Raw genomic sequence first — 21,978 nt, 5'->3', positions numbered from 1 at the left:
AGGGTGCCACCACTGGCCGGGTAGTATGTTTAGTTTATTGGTTAGTAGTGCACCCCAAGCACTCCAGGGTGCCCCGGCACCCACCCTGGGTGCCCCAGGGCCCGGCTCGCTTGGCCGGCCGCTCTCTGCTTTTCATCCTAAACCTATTTCCTGGGAAGGCCTGGGGGGGAGACGACAGTGTGTGCCCCAAAACCGGGGTATTTTCACAGAAAACGCCAGTGCAGTGGAGGGGCAGCGCTCGGGCCAGGGCTTCCAGCCCACATTTAGGGGACGGTGCATCCGGGGAGCTGGGGGGGCAGGAGGGAGCCCCTGTTTAGGCCGCCTCTGTGCATGTGTGCGCTTGGGCGAGGTTGTGTGCCAGTGCATGCCCTGCTCCACGCGTGGGGGGGTGTGCCACGGCAGGCAGGCACGGTGCTCTTTGACACACGTGTGCACAGGCGGTCGCTGGCGTGCCGTGCGTGTGCTCCCGTGTGCTCCTGCACGCTCTGAGCACACTCAGCTGCACACGTCGTGCACAAACACCTTTCCACGCGTGCCAAGCGCACTCGGTGGCTGCTCCGTGCGAGTGCTGCATACACCCTTCTCTCCTCACGCTCTTTGCACACTCGCTGCATTCTCCATGCAAATCCTGCGTGCATGCTCTCTCCACGTGCTCCATGTGCACTCTGCACGGGCTCTCTCTGCACACTCGTGGTCCCTGTGTGCTCTGTGCACGCTCAGAGAACACACCCAGTGTTGGCATGCCCGGAAATGCCGTGCATGGTCTTACCTGCACACCCCGTGCACACTCCGCTCACACTCAGTGCAGTCTTAGCTGCACACTCCATGTGTGTTCTCTGCATGTGCTCCACACGCTCTCTTGCACGCTCTGGGCATCCTCTCCCTGCACACTGTGTGCACACTCGCTGCCCACCCTCGTGCCTGCCCCCGTGCACCCCCTGTGTGTGCTCTGTGTGCTCTCCTGCGCGCTCCATGCACGCTCTCTCCGTGCTCTGCCTGCACGCTCTCTCTGCACGCTCCGTGCACACCCTCCCTCGTGCTCTCTCTGTGCACTGCTCACATGTTCTCTCTGCACACGTGTGTGCTTCCTGCATGCTCCCCGCACGCTCATCCCGGCGAGAAAGCCATTAAAGCGACGCCCCAGGAAGACGGGGGACGGAAGAGGGGAGCTCCAGGTGGGATCAATAGGAAATTAGTGACTTTACGCCGAGTGGAATGATGCCCGGTGGCGGAAGCGGGGCCGTGCCAGTGTCCCCGCTTGTCGCACGCCGCCGCCGAAGCGCGCGCAGTCCCCCTTGCTCAGGCGCTGATCTCCACGGCGTTGGCCTCCTCCTGCTCCCGGATGACATGGACGCCCGCAGTCCGCAGCAGCCGCGGAGCGCCGCGGGAGCGCGCTGGCGAACCCGGTGGTGACCGGTGGGTCCGCGTGGAGGCGGGCGAGCGGGCTGGCGAGCGATGGTAGCGACGAGTCGAACGCCCCACCGGCCCCGGCGAGCGACCGGCCGCTGGTACCGGCGAGCTGGTGTAACCCGGTTCAACTGTGCCGCGGGGTTCGGGTGGTGAATCCTCCTCTGCCTCCGGTGAGTCCTGCCAAAAGCCAACAATAGATGAGCGTGGGATGTGAGACCCTGTACCGGCACGATACCAGCACTACCGGCTGCTCACCTTATCCTTGAGGATGTACAAGGCCACTGGGTTTTTGCGCTCGTGGTCGCCGCTCCGTGGGATGCCCTCGGCTGTAGGGAAGCAAGGTGTTGCTCACAGTGCCAGCGGCATTGGTGTTCCCCCAACCCGCCACCGCCATGCCAAGGCTGGCACTCACCCTCGTGCTTCAGGCGCTCCTCATCCTGCTCGGTGTAGTCGGAGGCCGGTTGTGTCTCCGCTTGTCGCTTCTCCCTGGGAAGGGAGAGGGGATGGGGCAGCACCGGCATCGCGGTGGGGGCAGTGGGGGGGCTGCCTGCGGCTCAGCCAGGGAAGGGCCCATTGCTGTTGGGAGGGAGAGATGGGATGGGGTGGAATGGAAGGAGGTAGAATGGGGTGGGATGGAATAGGACAAGATGGGATGGAGTGAGATGTGAACAGATGGAATAGAATAGAACGCAATCGGAGAGATGGATCAAGGTGGGATGGCATGGGATGGGATGGTGTGGAACAGGACAAATAAGTCACGACAGGATGGGATAATATTGGTCAAGACAGGATGGGATGGGTCAGGTTGGGATGGGAAGAGATAGCATGGGATGGGACAGGACATATGGGTCAAGGCAGGATGGGATGAGGTATGATGTGGTGGGACAGGACAAGATAGAATGGGAAGAGATGAGACGGGACGAAACAGGATGGGACAAGACAGGGTGACCCCCTTTGGCTCCCACGTTACCCCCAGCCGTACTTCTTGGAGGGTTTCCAGCAGGCACAAACTGTCACCAGGGTGACGAGAAGGAAGATGCCTCCTGTGGACAGGATGATGTAGAGAGAGCTCCGGCCTGGGGGAGAGAAACGAGGGGGAACAACCCCCCAAAATTTTAGCTGGAAGTATCTGCAAGGGATGAGTAACCCTGGGGGTGCAAGAGGGGGGAACAGTGGCTTACGGTAGACCGTGAGTTTCACAGGGACACTGCGGCCATGGCTGATGGGGTTCTCCACCAGGCAACTGTAGACGTCATCGTCAGCCATGAGGACACGGGTGATGGTGAGGATCTTCTGGTCGGGGGAGAGGAGCAGGCGGGAGTCATTGCTCAGTGGCCGCCCATCCTTCAGCCAGGTGTAGGTGGGTTTGGTGCCATTCTCGTGTGAGCAGTTGAGGGTGAAGAACTCGCTGAGCTCCAGCACCGTTGAGGAGGCCACCAGCACTTGTGGCTTCGAGATGGGAACTGTGGATGAGCAGGGGAATCATGGTGACACCATGTCTCGGGGGACAGTTGGGCCCAGGAGACAGGAAGGGAGACAGCAAAACCCCACCAGGGATATAACTTGGCTGCGCGAGGTGGTTGAAACCCCCAGAACCACTCCTCAGTTGGAGAAACCCCCCCCCAAAAGTGGTCAGGGAAGACATCCTATGGAGAACCGAATCTCCACGGGATGTCCTTCCTTCTTGCCCTTACTGTCCACGGTGAGGTTGATGGTCTTCTCGCCGGTGAAGGTGTCATCGGTGATGGACACCTCCACCTCGTAAGCGCCTTCATCAGCCAGCTGCAAGGGGCTGATGAGCAGCGAGCCGTTCTCCAGCACCCGGATGCGGTCGCGGTAGTCGGGCCGTAGGTTGCCGATGATCTCGGTGCCGATGGACTGGACGACGGTGACAGGTTTGTCCCTCTTCAGCTGCCACTTGACCACCGGCTTGTCGGCGCTGGCGCTGGCGTAGCGCACCGACAGCAGCGCCGCCTTGCCCGCCGTGCCGCGGACCAGCGGCGTGGGGCTGGTGATGTTCACTCCTGCCAGCAGACCTTGGGGTGGAGAGACACACCTTGGGGGGTGCTGAGCACGGGGGAAACTGGGGAACTCCCTTCCAGAGCATCCCCAAAATGCCCAACCTGTTTCCGTGACCTTTGCAAAGGGGGGTGGGAGCCCTTCTGAACCCAGATCAACATTGCTTTGGGCATGGGAGGTGGGTCAGTACAACCCCCTGCAAAGATGCATTATCACCACCAAAACTTCACCAGGGGTGGGAGTGGTCCTGCAGTCGTGCCAATGTGACCAACCCTCTGCAAAAATTCCTGCATCACCCCAAAAATGCAGGAGGGAGTGCTCCTGAAGTCAGGTTGATGCAACCCTTAGCAAATATGCACACATCTCTCCAAAAAATGCAGAGGGGTGGGAGGCGGCTCGATGCAACCCTTGGCAAAGATTCATCATCACCCCCCCAAAAACTGCACGGGGGGTGAGCCCCCCCCCAGTGCCCAGATCAATGCTGTGCTTTGCAAAGGTGCCTTAATCCCCCCAGAAATGATGGGGGGAGGATTTTGCATCCCACTGCCACCCCCATTGAATGCTACTGTCCAGTCAAAGCCCCCCTCAGATGCAAAACTGCATCACGGGCGTCAGTGCACGTGCATCGCTCCTCATCGCTGGTTTTAAGCCAAAAAAAAGGCAGAGAAAAAGTGGAAAAACATGGGTTTTGGGGGAGGGGCCTCCCAAAAACATCCTCTCTCCCCGAAATACCTTAGCTCCATCCCTCTCTTGCCATCCCAGGGGTCCCATCTATGAATCCCCCGTCCAGATGCCGTCATCTGACGGCGAACAAACCCCATATTGAAGAGGAGGGGAGAGTGGGAAAACCAGCTGGGGAGGGCGAAGCAGGAGCAAGAAAGGCCTTAAACAAGCCCGAAAAGTCATGGGACCTATTGGTATGCAGCGTCCGTGCGTCCGTCCTCCTCGGGAACGCCACACTTGCCCTGCAAACATGCCCTGACTCGCCGAATTTAGGGCATCCTCCATAGGGAAAACCCAGGCACGGGATGGGGATGTGGTCTTTAGTGCATCCTTACCCTCTGCACACCTCCAAATCACTGCTCTTGAACTGTTTCTTCCCTTTTTTAACCCAATTCCTAATTTTTTCGCCACTCTGGGTAATAAATTTGGGAGTTAATTAATAAATCAGGCAACATTTCCTACGGTATCCCTTGGCTTAGGGATGCAGATCTCCCAGACTGTATCAACGACTTCTGTTGAAAAAAACCACCAAAAATCCTCATTTGCCAGCTCTTTCATGCCATAAATCCCTATTTCTTTGCAAAAAGCACCACAGCATTTTTGAGGTGCCCCGGCTGCAGCCCTGGTGCTTTTTTAGGGTCTAAATCAAAGCCAGCAATGAACCCAGCTGGTTTTGCTTTGCATCCATCGTCCTCATCTGGGGGGAAATGGAGCCTCCCCAGGGCTTCTTTCGGGTCCAAACTTTGGTAAAATGGGGCAAAACTGTTGCAGGTGATTTTCTTTGTTGCCAGACGGGGTGGGATGGGGTGGTTTAGGGTTCATTGAACCCCAAAATGTGAGGATTTAGGGAATAAATGATGGAGGAAACCAGAGTTGCGATGGGATGGGGGAAACCTAGAAATGGGGTGAAAAATGAGATTTTTAGGAAAGCTGAAGAATGGGTAAGAAAATAGATTTGGAGACGCTGAAAAATGAGGAAAAAAGGGGGTTTGGGGAAGACAAAAAGCTGGGGAGAAACTCGGGGTGGGGGCGGTGCCAAATTCACCCCCCCATCAGGACCCGGTTTGCTCCAGAAAGTGTTTTCCCCAGTTTTATTCCCAATTTCACCCCCTTTTTCCTGCCTCCCAAGCAGAGGGTACATTCGACAGCGCAGCAAACCACCTCAACCCCCCTCCACCCCCCCGTCAGGTATCGGTATCATCACCCTCCGGCCCTCAACCTCCATCTGGATCCCCCCAAACCCCATGGAAAAATGGGAAAAGCGTGGAAAAACGGGACGTCTCCCTACCTGCGTGCAGCGCCAGAAGCCAGGTCAGCGGCAGCAAGCAGGGGGGAGCGGGGTGGCCCCGCGGGGCGGCCGGCGCTCCCCACATTTCGGGCAGGCTCGCCCCCCGAACCGCTCCGCTTCCCCACTCCGGGCACGTCCCTCGGAGCTCCCGGCTTGGCGCTTCGCCCGGCTAATTTATTTTTTTCCCTTCTCTCTTTTTTTTTTTTTTTTTTTTTTTTTTTTTTTTTGTTCTTGCCTTTCTCAATAGAGCCCTGTGTCCCGGTGGCTTTCGCCTCCCCAGCGGCCTCGAGCTGACATTTATTTGAGGAAAAAACACTCAGATTTGCAATTTTCCCCTGTTACGGACCCCCAGTTCCGTGTTTTCCCAGTTCCGGGGGCACACTCGAGGTTGGGGGCATCACCCCATCGAGCCCAAATAAGGTTTGCTGTCCCCTCTGTGGACAATCCAATGAGATTTAGGGCTCTGGACATCCATTAAGTTGGGATTTTCTTTTAGGGGGGCATTTCTCGAAGCTGGACCCCCACCCCAAAGGAGCTCCCCCCCTTTTTTTCTTCTCTTCCCAGGCTCTAAAACGAAGCTGCGGTCACATCCAGGCTTCGTTCCAGCTCCGATGCCAATTAGCACTGGTTTCCCGGGCATCACTGAATAGGGCAGCGGGATGCGGGGCAGGATGCCCGGAGCCACTTCCCACCCCCCCTCTGAGGTCTGCCAAGCTCATCACCCTCATGAGCCACCGCCCGCCCCCGCCTGGAGGCTCCCTGGTCTCCGAAAGGGGTCGAGACCTGTCCCAGAGGGAGGGAGATGCTCTGGGGGAAATTTTGGACGGGGACACGTTATGGTGGGATGGTACAGGGAGGGCTTGGGGGTTGACTTTTGGGGAGGACACTAGAGGGTGATGCTACAGGGAGGGATTTGGGGGATGATACAGGAAGATGCTTTGAGGGACTTTTGGGGGGACATTAAGGGGAACCGACTCCTGAGGGAGATACTTTGGGGGATATATAGATATATATATATAAGGAGATGCTTTGGGGAGGGTTGGGGGGCTGTGTGCAGATGTTCTAAGGGGGTACTTGGGGGGGTGGTTCGAGGGTGGTGTGAGGGACACCATACGGATATTTGGGGGGCGATTTTCAGGGTGATTCCCTGTTCGGGGGTGTTCCAGGGATGCCCAGGAGGGTGTTTCGGGGATGCTCTGGGGAGGAATCCCCGCCCAGGCCGCTCCCCCATTCCCTTTTCCAGCGGAGGCGGGACTCGAACCCGCGTCCCCGGGAACACGGCGGGGCGGGGCCGCGGGCGGGGCGGTGGGGGCGGAAGTGGCGCCGCGATTCAAAGCCCGGTGGAGGCGGAAGCGGCGGTTGGTGCGGCCTGGGGGGGGTCTGGGGGCTTGCGGGGTCCTGGGGGCGTTATGGGGGGATTAAAGTGCGCAGTCCTACTGAGGAGGTTGGGAAGGAATAAGGGAGAGGGCGCCCGAGGCCGTGGGGGGGTCAGGGGAGGGATGGGGAGCTGAGGGTGCGGGGGTACAGGGGGTACAGGGGGCGCGGGTTGGGATGGGGGGGCAGTGGGGTGGGGGTAAAGGGGGGACTCGGCCACGGAGGACTGGGGGGCCTGGGGAGGCCGGAGCTGCAGGTGGGGTTGGATAACTGGGGGGGGCACAGTGGGGAGAGGGGGTGCGGTAATGGGGGGGTGCACAGGGGGTGTAGGAGGCACTCACCCCGAGGGGCGCAGGGCCTGTGTGGGGGGAGCTGCAGGTGGGGTGCCCCGGGGCTGCAGGGCTGTGGGGGGCACTGGAGGTGCCCCGGGGCTGCAGGGCTGTGGGGGGCACTGGAGGTGCCCCGGGGCTGCAGGGCTGTGGGGGGCACTGGAGGTGCCCCGGGGCTGAGGGGATGGGGCAGGGATGGGGCAGGGGGCAGGTTGGGGTGCCCGGGGGTTCCACCTTCACCTCCGCTTCCCCCTTCCCTTCCCCAGGTGCCGGGATGATGCCCCCCTCGAAGGAGGGGCCCCAGGGGAGACCCCCGGCGAGACCCCCGCGGCGGAGCGGGCGGGTGCTGGGCGAGAGGAACCAGAGCGCGGCCCCCGTGGGCGTGTGGGTGGAGAGTGCCCCGGGGCAGCCCGAGCCGAGCCCGGCCTTCGTGAGTGCACCCAAGGCACCATCTGCTGGGGCGTCTCCAACCCCGCAAATGTGCCAGTAAAACCCACAGAACTGAAAATGGGCTTTTTCACAGCCTGAAGGCGGCCAGGGATGTGGCTTCTGAAAATAGTAATTTATTTTAGTGATTTTTAGTGGGGTCAGAAGCTGCCATGGTGCCTATCAAGTAGCCTGGCCTCCCCCTTGCACAAGCCCACAGCATCTGTCTGAGTCAATTCCCCTCCAATAAACTGTGGTTTTGGGGCAGAAACATATCAATTTTAAATATCAGTCAGGTGGGGAACCCAGCCAGTGCTGCTCTTTGCCTTCCCACTCATCCCTGAAGGATGTTGGTGAACTGAGATTTTATTCCATGTTGCTGATTTAAAGAAAATATATATTGAGTGTTTCAGGGTCTGGAGCCAATCTCAGCTGTACCCCATTAGAAACACTTAAGGAAATCTTTATGGATGCTTATCTCAGGGATTTCTGCTTTGAGGGTTATTCTAAGAGGACTAAAAGTGCATTAAATATCAGATGATGAGTTCAGTCCCCTGTAATTAATGTCTGAACGTTACAGAAGCTCCTGCCCTTTTGAGATGATTTATTTTTACATTGTAATTTAAATCCTGAAAGGTTGAGATAATATATGGAAATGAATCATCTCCATATTCCACAGAACTTCCATCTTGGTGCTGTGAAACTTCTGGGGGAGCTGAACTCTTCCCGAGAGCTTTGGGGTGCCAGGATGCTCCTGGGGCCCCCCCGTGGGGCTTCCAGGGGTGGATGAAGCTGCCCAGGGTTATCTGAACTTATTTAATACTTTTAATTGATAAGTATTAATGCCTCCTGCATCAGAGTTGCTGCTGAGGTGGGCAGTGGGTGAGGTGGTGTTGGGCTTTTCCCTGGAGCTCTGGCTTGGTTTCTTCCATAACAGTGCAGATTTCTCCCCATCTTGGAGCTTTGTTGGGCTGTGCTGACCCTGCTGTGCTGCTGGGAGTGAAGATAAACTTTATCTTCAGCCTCACCCCTTTCCTCCATCCTTGCAGTCCCTGGTTTCTCATGCTGTGGTGGCAGCCAAGAGAGGGATGCCATTGGTCTTTAAGCCACGGTGGTGGTGCAGAGTTGCTTGGCAGGACTGCAAGGAATAAAAAATGGGGGTTTTGGGGTTTTCAGGTCATTGCTGTTAATATTTCACTTCAGATGATAAAAATATTCTGGAGCAGTGCTGTGGTCTGTGAACAGCTTCCCTGATGTGCTTCCAGCCTTGCAGAGTATTAACAAGATGGGGGGCTGGCCTGTTCCTTTTAGATCCAGGCTTTGGATATTTGAGCATCCTTTCATGGGAGCAGGAGTTGGGAGCCACTCCATGAAACTCCTTTTTCTTTCCTTCCAGTTGTGTTGCAGAGAGGCAAGGGCAGAGGTGTGCATGCTCTGCATCTGTCTAATCAGACCCAATCCAGCCTACAATAATCCAGTAGACATTGTCCAAGCTGTTATTCCACAGATTATGAAACAGAACATGAAATTTGCTCTGCGTGCTGCTTGTCTGCCTGGTCGCTGCAAGTGGGGGAAAAGGGGATGCAGGGATAGAAGCTGCTCTGATGTAGCAAAAACCACGTGGAATCTGCTTCTATCTCTTGCAGGCCTCAGTATTCCAGGTGGAGGAGGAGCTGAAGGAGCAGCAGCGGCAGAAGGCAGCCAACCTGAGGAGATTCCAGGGCGAGGTGAGGCAGCGGGTGAACCGGCAGGTCAGGATGCGCCGGTGGCAGGAGCTGCAGAAGTCCCACGAAGCGGTAAGCAGGGCTCTGCCAGGAGAAACCCCTCCAAAACCCAGCGTAAACTGGGAAAAATCCTAACACTGGAGCTCAAGTCAAGGTGTTAATGTTTGCCCTGTGGCGGCAAACGGTGTCCTGGCAGGCTGGGTCAGCGTGACACCTTGGCTGGTGCTGAAGGTGCTTGAAGCCTCCCCCCAGAAAGGTCACTGACTCCCTCAGACAGCAGCAGAACAGAATTCCCAGAGCCCTGTGTGGAATTGCCTGGAGTTAAAAAGCATCCAGGCCAGAGCTGGGAATGATGTGAACGTCTCCCGGCTGTGTTTGAAGCAAAACAGCTTTTCTGCTGTCTCTTTTCCAATCCCTTTTCCAAAGCAGCCAAATAGTTTTCAAGCAACACTTTCCTGCTGTCTCCAAATTCCCTTTTCCCCCATGGGCTTGTTTTGGATTATCCCATGAATATATTTAATCCTTTCTACTCTCAAACAAGTGCTGAGAGGATTTGCCAGGATCTGACTGTGGCACAGAAGGGAATGCACTGAAATGTCAGTGGCTTTGGCTGCCCCTGGGGTGTTTGGGCTGTTTCCATGGCTGAGTGGGGATGTCCTCATGTAACTCCGCCAGCTCCAAGTGGGAAGCCCGCAAATGCCCTCAGCCCCCAAGAGCCTGATGGTTCTTTGTGCTTTCTCAGTGTGGAAAGCCAAAACCTCCATCCCAAGAAATGCCACCTCTGGGTGGTGAAATGTCACCAAGGTTGACGTCCTTCCAGGTGATGGTTGGAGATCCCACGTGGTTTTTCCCCGGCAGGCGGAGCGGGAGAGCTGCTTTGCCGTGCAGTACTGGACCTCCTGGAGGAAGGCGTGCCCGTTCCGGAGCCACCGCCCTCCCATCATCTGTGGTCCCGGTGCTGGCTCCAGCCCGGCCCGGTGGGAGGGGACACACGGCGAGCCATTCCAGCAGCAAGCAGCCGAGGTGAGCCGTGCCCCTCCTGCCTTCCCAGCCCCGCTTCAGCACCCTGGGTCCTCGGCGTTTGAATTTGAGAACAGGCAATATTTCTTTTTTCTTTTACAGCACGTCCCTAGTATTCGGGTTTTAGTATTGAATGAGACATTAGCTCCCATTTTCACCCTGAATGTTGCTCCTCAGAGCATCCAGCCGGGTCACAGGTGCCTCCTCCTCGGATGCTGTAGCTGAACTCGTCCGTCCGCTCACAGACACAGCCGTGTCCTGACGCAGAGGTGGCACTAGGTGGTGCCAGCTCATTGCAGCTTGTCTCCTGCAGACCAAAATCTGGGAAAACCTGCCTTGAGGACTGTTTTAAGCTTTTTTTTTTTTTCCCATAGTGATGCTTGTGCTACATTTGATGGTTTATAAAGCCTGTGTGCTCACCTAGGAGCTGGAGTTATCCCAGTTGAAGCACTGTGGGGTGGATTCCAGTCGAAGTACCTTAGGGTGGAAAATCACTGCTGGCCACCAAGCAGGAAAGTTGGGGATGTGGCATCTCAGCAGCGTGTTTTGGGAGCAGATGAGTGCTGAGTTCAGCACCTTGGGGCAGCTCTGAAAGACCCCTCCTGTGTGAGGGTGACTGTGTGTTGGGTCGTGCCACCTTGACCGAGCCCCTCGGCTGGAGCAGAGCGATTGGGAGATCTCTGCGTGCAGCTGAACTTGTGCTGTGCTGTGTTTCCCTCCCCTCTGGCAGCTCAGCAGGGCCGTGAGGCAGGTGCGGCGCAGGCTGGCGTCCCGCAGGACCGTGGCCCCTGGTGCAGAGCCCCCCGAGCCCCCCGTGCTCCCCAGCGGCTGGAGGCAGGAGGTGAGCGAGGGCTGCCTGGGCAGGGGGGGGCAGAAATCGCCTTGCAAACTGTTTGGCTCTAAAAAGTCCAAAGCATAATTCAGGGATGAAATAAGGTGTGCTTTCCTGACCCACCTGATGGGTAGCTCATGGATTTCGGTGGCCCCGAGGACTCTGTTTCTCTGCCCTTGCTGCCTTTCAGAGAAGGCAGCAGGATAAAGTGGGTGAAAATGTCTCTGAGATAAACTCAGAAACAAGAATTCAGAAAAGGCTTTTAAAGGCTTGTGATCCGAGATTGTGATCTGGGTGTTTGGGAGGCATGTGACGACCAGCTCTCCCCTCAGGTGCCTTTATTTCTTTAGCAAACCTCAACAACTCTTTGCCTTGCATCAATCCCTTGTTTTGTGTGGGTGGCAAAGATCTGGAGTGTTTCCCTCACCCGGGGCTGTCTTCTGCTGGAGAATAGTTGGCATGCAGCTGCTTTCCTCGAAGCAGTGCACAGGAGATCAGTCCCACATTTTGCTGTGCTGAATTTCATCCTGCTTTTGCCCTTCCAGTTCTCAAGAACAACTTTGTGTTGCAGCTATTATCCTGCTCTCTATGCCAAGACCTTTCTCAAACGGACATGCTTTGGAGATCACCAGCAGCAGCCCAGCCTGGTGTTTTCTCTTATTGCCTCTGTAGCCAGTTTCCTGCCCATCCTGCAATTCTTCATTCCCATCTCTTTCTCAGGTTCACCAAAGGTGAAGTAGATCTTGGCTGATTATCTAGAAAATACCTTTTATGTAAGGGCTGGTCTGGCTCTTCCTCCTCTGTGTACTCTTGGATTTCTGAGGAAGTCAGTTCTGCAAACAAGACTCGGAGAAACACGGTAATTATGGGCTCAAAAACCTCCTTACCTGTTTCCAGCACCAAACATCCCTCCTGTTTGAGCCCTCAATGCATTCAGTGAGTTCCAGTGATTCATGACTTCACTATTAGTAGCATTAAAGCTTCACATAAATAACAGAGCCACTGCCCAGGGGAGCCAGAGTTGATCGGTGGGAGTCCTGGGCAAGTTATCCACAGCAATGAGAAACACTGGGAGGGATTTGGGACCATCCTCCCATCCCAGCCTCACTGCAGCTACAGTTAATCTACATAAGGAAGTTTAACAGCTTCCCTGGGTGATTTATTCCAGGAGGAATATGTTGATTTATTGCACTGCTCTCTTTTATTACTCCAAGGTAGCTGAGGAGAAAAAAGCTCTAATATTATCTGGATCTGTCTCCCTGTATGAAGGTTTGGTGTGTTCCCACCTAGACAGGACAGCAGCTGTTCTCTTCAGGTGCAAAAGGCTGCCATGGACATAACCAGGGACTTAACCCCTTGGTCCCTGCTTTTATCCTCCCTGGATTTCCTTGTGCTGTGTATTCAAGCCCATTTCTTTGGTTTGAACCCAAGGGCTTTCCACCCAATACTTCTGCAACTGCAGGTGGGGTCAGTAGTTTAATCAAGGTGCTTCTTTCTTCTCTCATCCAGGCTGATAATGAAATCATGGAGCAGAGCCCACCTAGCTCTTACCCTATTTCTGTGCAGTGAACTCCTGAGACCAAATCTGGGCTGTGTTTTTAATCAGTCCTGCACCTCCCATGTCAGACTTCCATCAAACAGGTTTTGCTTTACCCCAGTGTTGAATTAGGCCACGTCAAGAGCTCAGCTGAACCCCCAGAGTCTTCTGCTCTTTGCCTGAGGCCTCTTCCTTCTATTGTAGGAGAAATTTAGCCCAGCCTGACCTGACTTGCTCTTGACAAATTTATGCTGATTGCTGCTTATCTTGTTTTCTCGGGGCTTACAGGCAGTTTGCAAGGTGATTTCCTCTTGTTTTTCCAAAAGTCACAGTTAAACTCTTCAGGCTAAACCCTTCTATTTAGTGTTTCCTTTTCCCCTCCTTTAAGTAAAGAGAGACACTCCACGTGCCCTTTTCCGATAATCCAAACTTCCACAGATTTCAAGGAGCTGTTCCCACCTTGGCTGCCACTCCTGGCAGTGGCCCCTGGGCAGGTCCTGCCTCCTTAAAAACCTCAGCTTCTAGGAGTAACGTGACTTTCTTCCCAAGAACAGTACCAGCATTTTTCTCCCTGCTTCTAGCTCAGAGCAAGCCTTTGGCTGAAATGGTTTTTTTCTCCTTCAGCCCTGTTTTCTGCATTTTTCTTCTCATTTTTCCATCTTCCCTCTAAAGTGTTGCATTCCCTGCGATCAGTAATCCATGTTCCTAAAATCATTGCTCTTTCTCTCCCAGAGAGATTTCTTTTCAGGTCAAAAGCATGCAAAGAGTTGATTCCCTGCTTTCCCAAGCAGATACCGACCTGGTAATCACTTGTTTGTTGTTCCAGGTAATCTCCTTCACCAAACCTTTACCTTCAGGGATTGGTGGACTGCTGTAGCTCCCAAGCATGGCAGCACACAAATTCTGTTCCCCAGTGTCTCATTCCACAAAGTTGGTGGGTTTTTTTCTCACAGTTTCATGTCTTTCAACCGTGAGGGCTCCAGTGCAATCTTCCAAAGAAATAACCCTTGCCCTCTGTTCCCTTGTCCACACCAAAGCAGCTCTTCTGTGTCATGTTTCTGTTATGATGGGGTTGATAGGGTAATTCCTGTGCCTATCAAATAATTCCACATTCAGACTGACTCCAGGCTATCCTCTGTCCTTCCTGTAAAGCAGCAGAGCCATCTCAAGGGATTCTTGGCATGACCTGCTCTCCTGCTGATCCATCCTCTCCCTCTGTCACCAGTCCTTCTCTTCCCTTCCCACCATGCTGAATGAAAAAAAAAAACGAAGGGAAAAAAATTTATCCTGGCTCCAAGCTTGCTTCTGGCATTTTGATTCCTTGGTTTGTAGGAAACAATCTGCTGCCTCTCAAAATATTGTGGATTGCCACTGGGGAGCCTGCCCACTTCCCATCTGAAGGAGTACGCTCCCGTACTCCGGTGTCACTCCAGAAATCCCAGCTCCTTGCCATTGTGAAACAGTGCCTGGAGAGGTCTTGGCCTTGCTTTCCAGTCACCCCCCCACACGTCTATCCTGTAGTCACAGGTCACCCTGCCACGTTCCTGTTTCCCAGCCCTGGTGCTGCTGAACACGTGGCGCTGCCAGATCTCATCGGACTGGCGGCACCCGACAGGCAGCACCCGACAGGCAGCACACGTGCCCTCATGTTAAAGCTGCCCTGAGGGTGTTGGGTTTGCCCTTGGCGCCAAAGCAGCCAGATTTGAATTCCATGTTTACACCCATCTCCTCCCTTCTCCAGAAACCAGAGCCTTGCCTGGCAGCCTCAGTGCCCACGGAGGGTGAGGGTGAGGAGCTGCTGCTGGAGGGACACCACGACCTGCCCGCTGAGCTGCAGGAGCGAGGCACAGCCCCGAGTCGCGCCGGGCAGGACGACGATGACTTCTACATCAGAATTGAATTCAAAAAAGTAAGACCCGTTCAGGGTTCGGTCTTAAGAGGTTCGGATCGTTGGGTTTATTTTGGAGTAGAGCAGTTGCTCCCCCAGGCCTGTTTAACTCTTAAGCCTGCTGTTGTCCAAGTGGGCTCGGGGGCAGCGTCGGAGCTCAGTGAAGTCAGCGCTGCTGTTTCTTGCTTTCACGGTGCAGCTGTGGCCTCAAAGGGGTTTGATTCCTGCCTGCCTCGTGATGCGGGTTGGCAGCCGCCCAGCCGAAATCTGAAACCCAGAGGCCGTGCAGTCGCATGGTGCTCGGAGCCGCGCTCAGCCTGCGCCGGCAGGACCCGGGCCCGCTGCCCTGCTCGGGGTGGAAGAGATCAAATCGGCCAGAAACCTCCGAGAAAAAGGAGGGGGAGGAAGGAGGAAAGCTTTGTATCAGATGAAGGAGGTGGCTGTGTCAATCCCGGTGCCTCCTGTTGGCAGACACCGCCCTTGGTGGCAGACACTGCCCTTGGTGGGGTCTGCTGAAGGAGCTGATGTTCTTATCGGTCCTCTTTTGTTTCCAGGCAGCTTTTGTTGAGCATCTGGGAGGGGTGGAAATGGTTTGGTCTGATTACCTGGGGCGGTTGGCAAAGGCTTTATGGTTGTGGCAGCCTGTGCCCAGCCTTGGCTGGGGATTAGTCCAGCTTGGAGCAGAAGTACTGGCTGGGCAGAAAGTGAGTGGGGGGAGATAGTGGAGGATAGTGGGGTTTACACTGAGGTTTTGGGAGATGTTGGCTGTGGAATTCCCCTGATGGTTTGTTATTTGTATTATTGTTTTCACACTTCACGAAGTTCATAGTAGAAGTTTGGGGAAGGGAGCTGTGAATCCATCTTTAAACTAAACCTCCTACAGGGGATACCTTTAGAGGTGTTTTGGCAAAGCTTTCACGGTCAGACTCCTGTGTGGAGATGTGGCACATGTCTGCTGTCTGTAGCCAAACTGTACCTGAAATATAGCCCATCTCAGAGGTGGGTCACCCTGTTGAGGGCTGTAAGGATCACACAGAGGACTTGCCTCCAGTGAAGAGCATTTTGCTGAGGGAAGATGAGAAACTTGACCATGGTGATGCTGATGCTGCTCCCTTATGTTGTCTCTTCCAGGTCTGTGGTGGGTTGGTGAAGGACTCGAGCCTGCCAGAGCCTCCCTGGAGGCCACAAGCTGATTACCACCCTTCCCTCCTGCGCTGGGCTGGTGTTGATGAGGAGGAAACCAGGAAGCAGGTCTGTCCAGGGGGGCCAAGCCCTCCTGGTTTTGTCTGAAAGGGATGGGACTGTCAGGAATGCTGATGGCTCAGATAAGAAGCCTCAGAGCAGCCTTGACGTATGAAACCCCTGCTGGGTTTAGTTTGTCAGCTCAGCCTCATGGTGTCTCATGTGTTGGGCAAAGCTACCAGGTGATTTTTTTAAGGTCTCTCGTGACTAAGTGGAACTCTTCTGTACTCCTTCTGTAAAATCTAGGATCTGAATCACACCCAAGGGTTGGAGGAGAAATGGGCTCCATTCATTCTGCCTGACAAAAGCCAAGAGTTGCTTGCTGTAGTTGCAGGGAGAGAAGGAACTGCCAAAAAAAACAAAACAAAAACCAACAAAAAACCCCTCAAACAAGCCCAACTTTATCTTGTTTGGGTACAAGGCTGGAATATAAAGATTTCTCTGATTTTGGGATAGTCTCAAGCCCGGCCTGATGCCGAGTGGATGATTTCATGAGGAGGGTTTACAGCCTGTGTCCAGGACACCTTGGCTTGTGCTAATCTGGGTGATGCAGAAGGATGATGTTTGTCTTGGATGATGCCTAAAGTGAGTGACTTTTATTTTCCTGCTTCTCCTGCCGTGAAGAGGAACACTTCCCTCTCCTTCTGTCACCTTTTTGCAGCTTACAGCGTAAAACTCTGAACAGTTTGTGTGTTTTTTGTTCCTTACAAGTATTTTCCAACCAGCTGATCCCAGATCTGGCTGTGGTTTCTCCATGGTGTGACAACAGCTGAGGCTCCTCAGGCTGCTCCTTCCCCCCACCATTCCCTCTCCCCTTGCTTTTATCTCCTTGGCTCTGATCCACCCAAGATAACTGGTTTTGCAGCAGTCTCCTCTGCCTGGGTTTTTTCCATCCAGCTTTCTCCACTGGCAGCCTGGTAATCCCTCCTCCTCTTCCTTTATCTTCATCTGTGCTGGACTCTCCACTGTGTGAGATGGACAAGCTTGGCCCAAAAGCTTTGATGAAGAAAAATCCATGCCTTCAGCTGTTGCAAGTCATGGAGTTTAAACTAGCTCTGTACCTCCTCTGTGGGAGGGCTTTTGGTGGAGCTTTAGCCAGGAGGTTTCCCTGCCCTTGCTTCTTCAGTGGGATCAGCCAAAGGCCAGACACTAAACCCTCAGTATCCCTATGGGAGTTGTTCCCTGCAGGGCTCCTGGATTTTCCCTAGCAGTGGTTTTGCCACCTCTGTGGTTCTCCTGTGTGTAGCAGATCCAGCTCGGTGTTGCACATTCATTTTTGTGGGGAGATACAGGGTTCCAGTGAGCCATAGGGGAGCACCAGTCCCCAAATGCATCCAAACTGAAGTGGGTTGAAGTGGGAACCGGCTCTTTTACCCTCAGGAAGGTGAGAGTTTAGGAATTTGTCAGGTGGAAGAGCTTCCATCCGTAGGAAGCTTCAGTGGAGGGATGCTGGCACAAAGCTCTCCGGTGCTCCGAGATGACTTGGTCCTTCTCTCCAGCTTCCCAGTCCTGGGTCGTGTGCACTCAGAGATGTCCATTTGAGGGTCTCTCGGAGAAGGAGCGAGGTTCCATCCTCCAGAAATCAAACTGAGCACTGATACAGCTCGATATTGATCCCAGGCATCCTTCCCAAACGTCCTTCTCTTCCTCTCGGCAGCGGCAGAGCGAGTTCCTGCGGTGCCGCCGCCTCTTCATGGCCATTGAGCGGGAGCGAGTGAAGGACCAGCAGCGGCAGCGAGAGAGGCAGCAGAGAGTTGCCCAGTGAGTCCATGTGGGTGCTGGGGTCACCTCCTCCATCAGGGCAGGGCCTTTTTGGAGGCCAGAAAGGTCTTGTGAACTTGTCACAGGCACCGATCTGACCCCGGGGTGGGATTCACTCAATTGACCCCCCAAGAGAGACCCTTAGGCCCTGTCAAGTCCTTCAGCAGTTCTCTACCTCATTTCTGAGTCCTGGTACAGCTTGTTTAGGAGTTGGGAGCCGAAACATGGGGCTGGGAGAGATGAAACTTCCCAAGCCATGACCCTTGGGAACCCGAGCCTGTGCTTAGAAACTTTAGGGTGAGGTCACGCCGTTGTGGTTAAACTGTGCCTATCTCTGGCACTTTTAGTCTCAGACCCTTTACCCTCACAGCTATAAAAACTTATACAGTGTAATAAAACGATTTCCACTCGTTTACACTCGGTATCTGTGTAAAATTATCAGTTGTGGTGGGGATTTCTCAGCTTCTTGCTTGAAGTGGCTCATTAAGGAGGAGCTCTACAAATTCACACTGAAACAGGAAAGATCCTCTAATTTTTGGCTTTTCCCTGGCTTGCCCTCAAGTGAACTGACATAACTCTAACCATCCCAGCTCTTCTATGGGCAGGCTTTGTGGGAGCAGGACAGGGACCTCAGGGCAGGATTTTCATGGCCATTTTTTTGAGGAAGAGCTGCTGGTCTAAATCAGTGCTCCTCCCACCACATCCCTGATGTTCTGATGGCACTTGGGAGCTTTGGAGAGCTTGTCCTGCCCTGCAAGTGCTGGCAGGGCCCCAGGGATTCCCTTGTTAGTGTGATACCTTTTTTATTATTATTTTTCCCCCAGAGTTGTGCAGGGAAGAGCTGGGTTTGTAATTATGGGGCGTAAAGCCCCGAGTTGGCCTTTGCCTTGATTTCTGGGGCAGGTTTATGGTGCTGTACTTAAGGCTTTACATTTCATTTGAAAAGCATTTCAGTGAACTTCAACCAGAGAAGTTTGGTTTCAGCATTTTCCTTCTAGATGTAAAGATTTGACCCCCTACACGGAGTAAGATCTGAAATGTCTTGTCTGATGACACTGCCTGGCTTCTCCCCAGCCTTGATGTTGTTTTAATACCTCCTGGCAGTGAGACACGTTGTTGCATTTGGGAATAAAATGGCAGATGCTTTGGTGTAAAGTCCTTGTGCTTTGCAATTGCTGCTTGTTAGGGAAATGTGTGTTGTGTTTGGTGGGAATTCCACAACCCAGGGCCCACTTAAGGGCTGGAGGGCTGTGTAGGTACAAGGGAGATTGAGGAAATAGAGGGAAACTTGGTTAAAAGTGCATCTTAAAGCCTGTTTTGGAGTAAAGGTGGGATCCTTGGAGTGTCTGTGCTGTACCCTGTTATGGTTCCCAGCCCTTGAAGCTGCTTACAGAAGGATCCAAGCTGCCTCATAACCAGAATAATGGGAAGTAGGGAAGCTGGCAAGCCAAGATGTTGGTCCTTTCTGGTGGGTATTAAAGAGCCTGGCTATTGTGCTTGGTTTAAGGACAGAAGAGCAACTCTGGGGAACTGCAGGTGACGTTTCCCAATAGGAGCACCTGTGGATGTGATGCAGGAGGGAGCTGGAAAGGGAAGTCTACAGTGGTGAGAAAATGAGCAGGCAGGAAGAGTTTAAGGGCAGGAGGGTGTTCACAGGTTGGTGTTGCCTTATGGGGGGACGAATGGAGGCTCAGAAAGCGTTTTTGACTATTTTATGTTTAAAGCCAATATATTTATATTTATATGTAATGCTGTGATTAGTGCAGAGTTACTTTTGCCTGCAAAAGCAGCAGTGTCACCCAGATCCCTGTGCCCTGACCTCACAGACAGGGACTGGCTGGGAATGAGGGGTTGGGATGGGGAAACTCCTTCCCTAATGATGTGTGTTCCTGCAGGATTAAGAGGCAGAAGGAGAATCAGCGCCGGGTGGAGGAGCAGAGGATGCGGGACTTGGCTGAGCAGCGAAAACCCTCCCTGGGAGAGGGAGCCTGGGAAGCCCTGGCCCAGCTTCAGCTGGAGGAGAGGAGAGTGAAGGACAGACAGCAGCGGGATAAGGAGCACGCGAGGTAGGGCCGGTGCCCGCTCCCCACGCAGAGCCGGGTGTCGCTGGCAGGAGTGAATGTTTGGTCCCTCCCAGGTATGTGGAAGCTCTGAGAGCCCAAATGAGGGAGAGGATCAAAGCCTGTAACATCGACTTGCCCCCGCTGTGTTCCTGTGGGTCCGAGTTCTGGGATTCCCACCCGGATACCTGCGCCAACAACTGCGTCTTCTACAAAAACCACAAAGGTAGGAGCTCCTGCTTCCAGAGAGGAGGCATCTGGGCCTGGATCTCTGATTTTACAGGGAGAAATCAAACCAGCATAGGTGTTTTCATGCTCCTGGGCCACTATGCAGAGATGCTCTTCCAAATATACTCCAAAGAGGGCAAGTTGGGCTCTCTGAACAAAGTTGGACATCCTGAACAAAGGGCCCTTAAGTGGCATCCTGAACAAAGCACAAACCCCTACAATGTGTTAACTAATGCAGCTGTGACACAGCCACATGTGCATGGGGACACAGCCACGAGGAAAATGCTGCAAATCATCTTGTTAGGGACACGGAGCCGCCACCTGCCTTAGATGCTGAATCTTCTACTGGGAGGATGCATGAAGGCATGGAAACGGTCTTTGTTAAGTGATTGAGTGCTCTGACCTGGAGCACAGCTTGGGAAAGTACCTGGCTGGGCAACTGGGAGTTATCTGGGAGAGAAAATAGAGAAATTGGGGCTTCATAAAATAATCTTGGCTTGCATACTGCTCTGTACTCAGGAGCGTGCAGAGTGTGCAGGCAGGCGTGTGGAAAACTACAGGCATATAGATTTACCTTAAATCCCAGTTGTTCCCTCTCTGCTCTGTGGTGAAAGGCTGGAGCCAAGCCCAGTGTTGGGCCATAAGTGCAGCTTTCATCCCCTGACACGGTTTCCATGTCCCCTTTCCTGCTCAGCCTACAGCCAGGCGCTGCACTCCGTGATCTCCTCCTGTGCCCCCACGGCCACGCAGCCGCTCCAAGAACTGGCCGCTCTCTGCGCTCGCTCGGGGAAGCGTCTGTGACTGGGGCAGCCCCGTGTCCCCTCCCCATATCCCCGTGACTGGTGTGAGCAGGGAGCAGGGCTGGGCCCTGTCCTGCCTGTCCCTTGTGCCAGGCGCCAGGATGGTGTCACCTTTGCTCTCCTGCTTTGTGTGCCCAGTTTGAGCTGTGCCTCTCCCGGTCTGAACCGGGGATCACTCTGTGACAGGTTTATGAGCAGGCACTTGGATTCAGGCATTCAGCTATGGAATAAACTATTTTCAAGGATTGTTTGTCTTTCTTGGAGTGTGAAAGGAGAAACGAGGTGCCAAGGGTCAGTATCTCTTAGGGGAGGGTTTCTTACCTCTTCCCCCACCCTCCTCTCCCTTTCCCTAGGGCTCCTGCCAACCCCAGCTACTTGGATCGCCCTCTAGAGTCAGGTATTTACTCTTAGTTCATTCTTTTCCATGCGAGGACCTCTCTTCCACTAACACCCACCCAGCATCACACCAGACCCACCCTCCCACAGCCTCTGTTTTGCTCCGGAAAGGAGCATTTTCCTAGTAAAAAAAACCCTGCAGTCCTTTGCAGGGGTGACTGGAGCAGTACGGGTTTTCCCAAAACTGCCTGGGGTGGGGTAACACATGTTCCCGGGCGGAGGTTGCTCCATACCCTGTCATTAATATTTACTCCTTGCTGGTGCCCTCTCCAATATTAACTGCAGCAGGAAGGATGGGTGGCCGAGCGTGCCGGATCATTTCCCTGTTCCCATCCCATGGGGCGTGAAGCAAACCCACGACCCCAGGCCGGAGGTAGCATGGAGGTGCAGAGCCAGGGGATGCTCCTCAGCTCTCCCTGGAGAATCATTCACCGAGGGATCCGTGGCTGCTGATGCTGTTTATTAACTGCTGCTTGCGTCAGGGAAGGTGCTACAGCCCTAATTCGGGGTGTTGGAGTGGGTTTGGAAAGGGCAGGATCTGCCCCTGGAGGGGCCAGGGAAGCAAAAGGCTAAAGCTGCAAATGGGTTTTTTGTGACTGACTTCAGTTCTGGGGCAGCTGAGGACAAGTTCCTTGGCAGGTCCCCAAGGTCTTGCTCAGGTCCTGGGGACCCCTGTTCCCACCTCTCTGGAAGGATCCTCAGGGGGAATTGGGCTGATTTGTGGCTTAAAGGAATGATGGTTAAATAAAGCTGTTGCTGCTCCTCATCTTTGATCTGCCCCTTGCTTGGCTCTGTCCTGGCAGGATAAATGGGATACTTTGGAAGCAGTTTTTGTCCTGGTGTGAAACCCCAGGGCAGAGGAGAGCAGGACTCCCAAAATCCCTGGAAATAACCCCAAAGCCTGTCTGGGATGGCTTAGCC

General features: G+C 54.2%; 2 protein-coding genes across 2 annotated transcripts; one reads left to right on the top strand and one right to left on the bottom strand.

Moving 5' to 3' along the window:
- Positions 1 to 13: 13 nt before the first annotated feature.
- Positions 14 to 5,593, bottom strand: HEPACAM (hepatic and glial cell adhesion molecule). The gene is made up of 7 exons (XM_027710794.2): positions 5,441 to 5,593; positions 3,105 to 3,446; positions 2,592 to 2,873; positions 2,393 to 2,486; positions 1,823 to 1,896; positions 1,666 to 1,736; positions 14 to 1,587 (listed from the first exon to the last, which is right to left on the bottom strand). The coding sequence occupies exons 1-7, from the start codon at positions 5,523 to 5,525 to the stop codon at positions 1,300 to 1,302; spliced, it is 1,236 nt and encodes a 411-aa protein (XP_027566595.1). The 5' UTR covers positions 5,526 to 5,593; the 3' UTR covers positions 14 to 1,299.
- A 1,181-nt stretch (positions 5,594 to 6,774) lies between these two features.
- On the top strand, positions 6,775 to 20,907 carry CCDC15 (coiled-coil domain containing 15). Its single transcript, XM_027710780.2, has 11 exons — positions 6,775 to 6,802; positions 7,410 to 7,573; positions 9,216 to 9,365; positions 10,152 to 10,316; positions 11,044 to 11,154; positions 14,424 to 14,591; positions 15,702 to 15,821; positions 17,470 to 17,573; positions 19,469 to 19,639; positions 19,711 to 19,859; positions 20,556 to 20,907. Exons 2-11 carry the CDS (start codon positions 7,418 to 7,420, stop codon positions 20,660 to 20,662), a joined length of 1,401 nt encoding a protein of 466 aa, XP_027566581.1. The 5' UTR covers positions 6,775 to 6,802; positions 7,410 to 7,417; the 3' UTR covers positions 20,663 to 20,907.
- The last annotated feature ends 1,071 nt before the right edge of the window (positions 20,908 to 21,978 follow it).

This window comes from Pipra filicauda, unplaced genomic scaffold, assembly GCF_003945595.2.
Source record: "Pipra filicauda isolate LSUMZ 115617 unplaced genomic scaffold, ASM394559v2 scaffold370_size807399_pilon, whole genome shotgun sequence".
Taxonomy (NCBI): Eukaryota; Metazoa; Chordata; class Aves; order Passeriformes; family Pipridae; genus Pipra; species Pipra filicauda.
The sequence above is the reverse complement of the archived record's forward strand: the minus strand, read 5'-3'. Positions and strand labels throughout refer to the sequence as shown.

Bases quoted from the DNA above. Each gene is read 5' to 3' on its own strand.
- HEPACAM (XM_027710794.2), bottom strand. From the start codon at position 5,525: ATGTGGGGAGCGCCGGCCGCCCCGCGGGGCCACCCCGCTCCCCCCTGC. The intron at 2,874-3,104 runs GTAAGGGCAAGA...GCTCATCCACAG, and splicing joins CATCAACCTCACCGTGGACA to TTCCCATCTCGAAGCCACAA. The intron at 1,588-1,665 runs GTGAGCAGCCGG...GGCTTTTGGCAG, and splicing joins TGTACATCCTCAAGGATAAG to GACTCACCGGAGGCAGAGGA.
- CCDC15 (XM_027710780.2), top strand. From the start codon at position 7,418: ATGATGCCCCCCTCGAAGGAGGGGCCCCAGGGGAGACCCCCGGCGAGA. The intron at 10,317-11,043 runs GTGAGCCGTGCC...CCCCTCTGGCAG, and splicing joins TCCAGCAGCAAGCAGCCGAG to CTCAGCAGGGCCGTGAGGCA. The intron at 19,640-19,710 runs GTAGGGCCGGTG...GGTCCCTCCCAG, and splicing joins CGGGATAAGGAGCACGCGAG to GTATGTGGAAGCTCTGAGAG.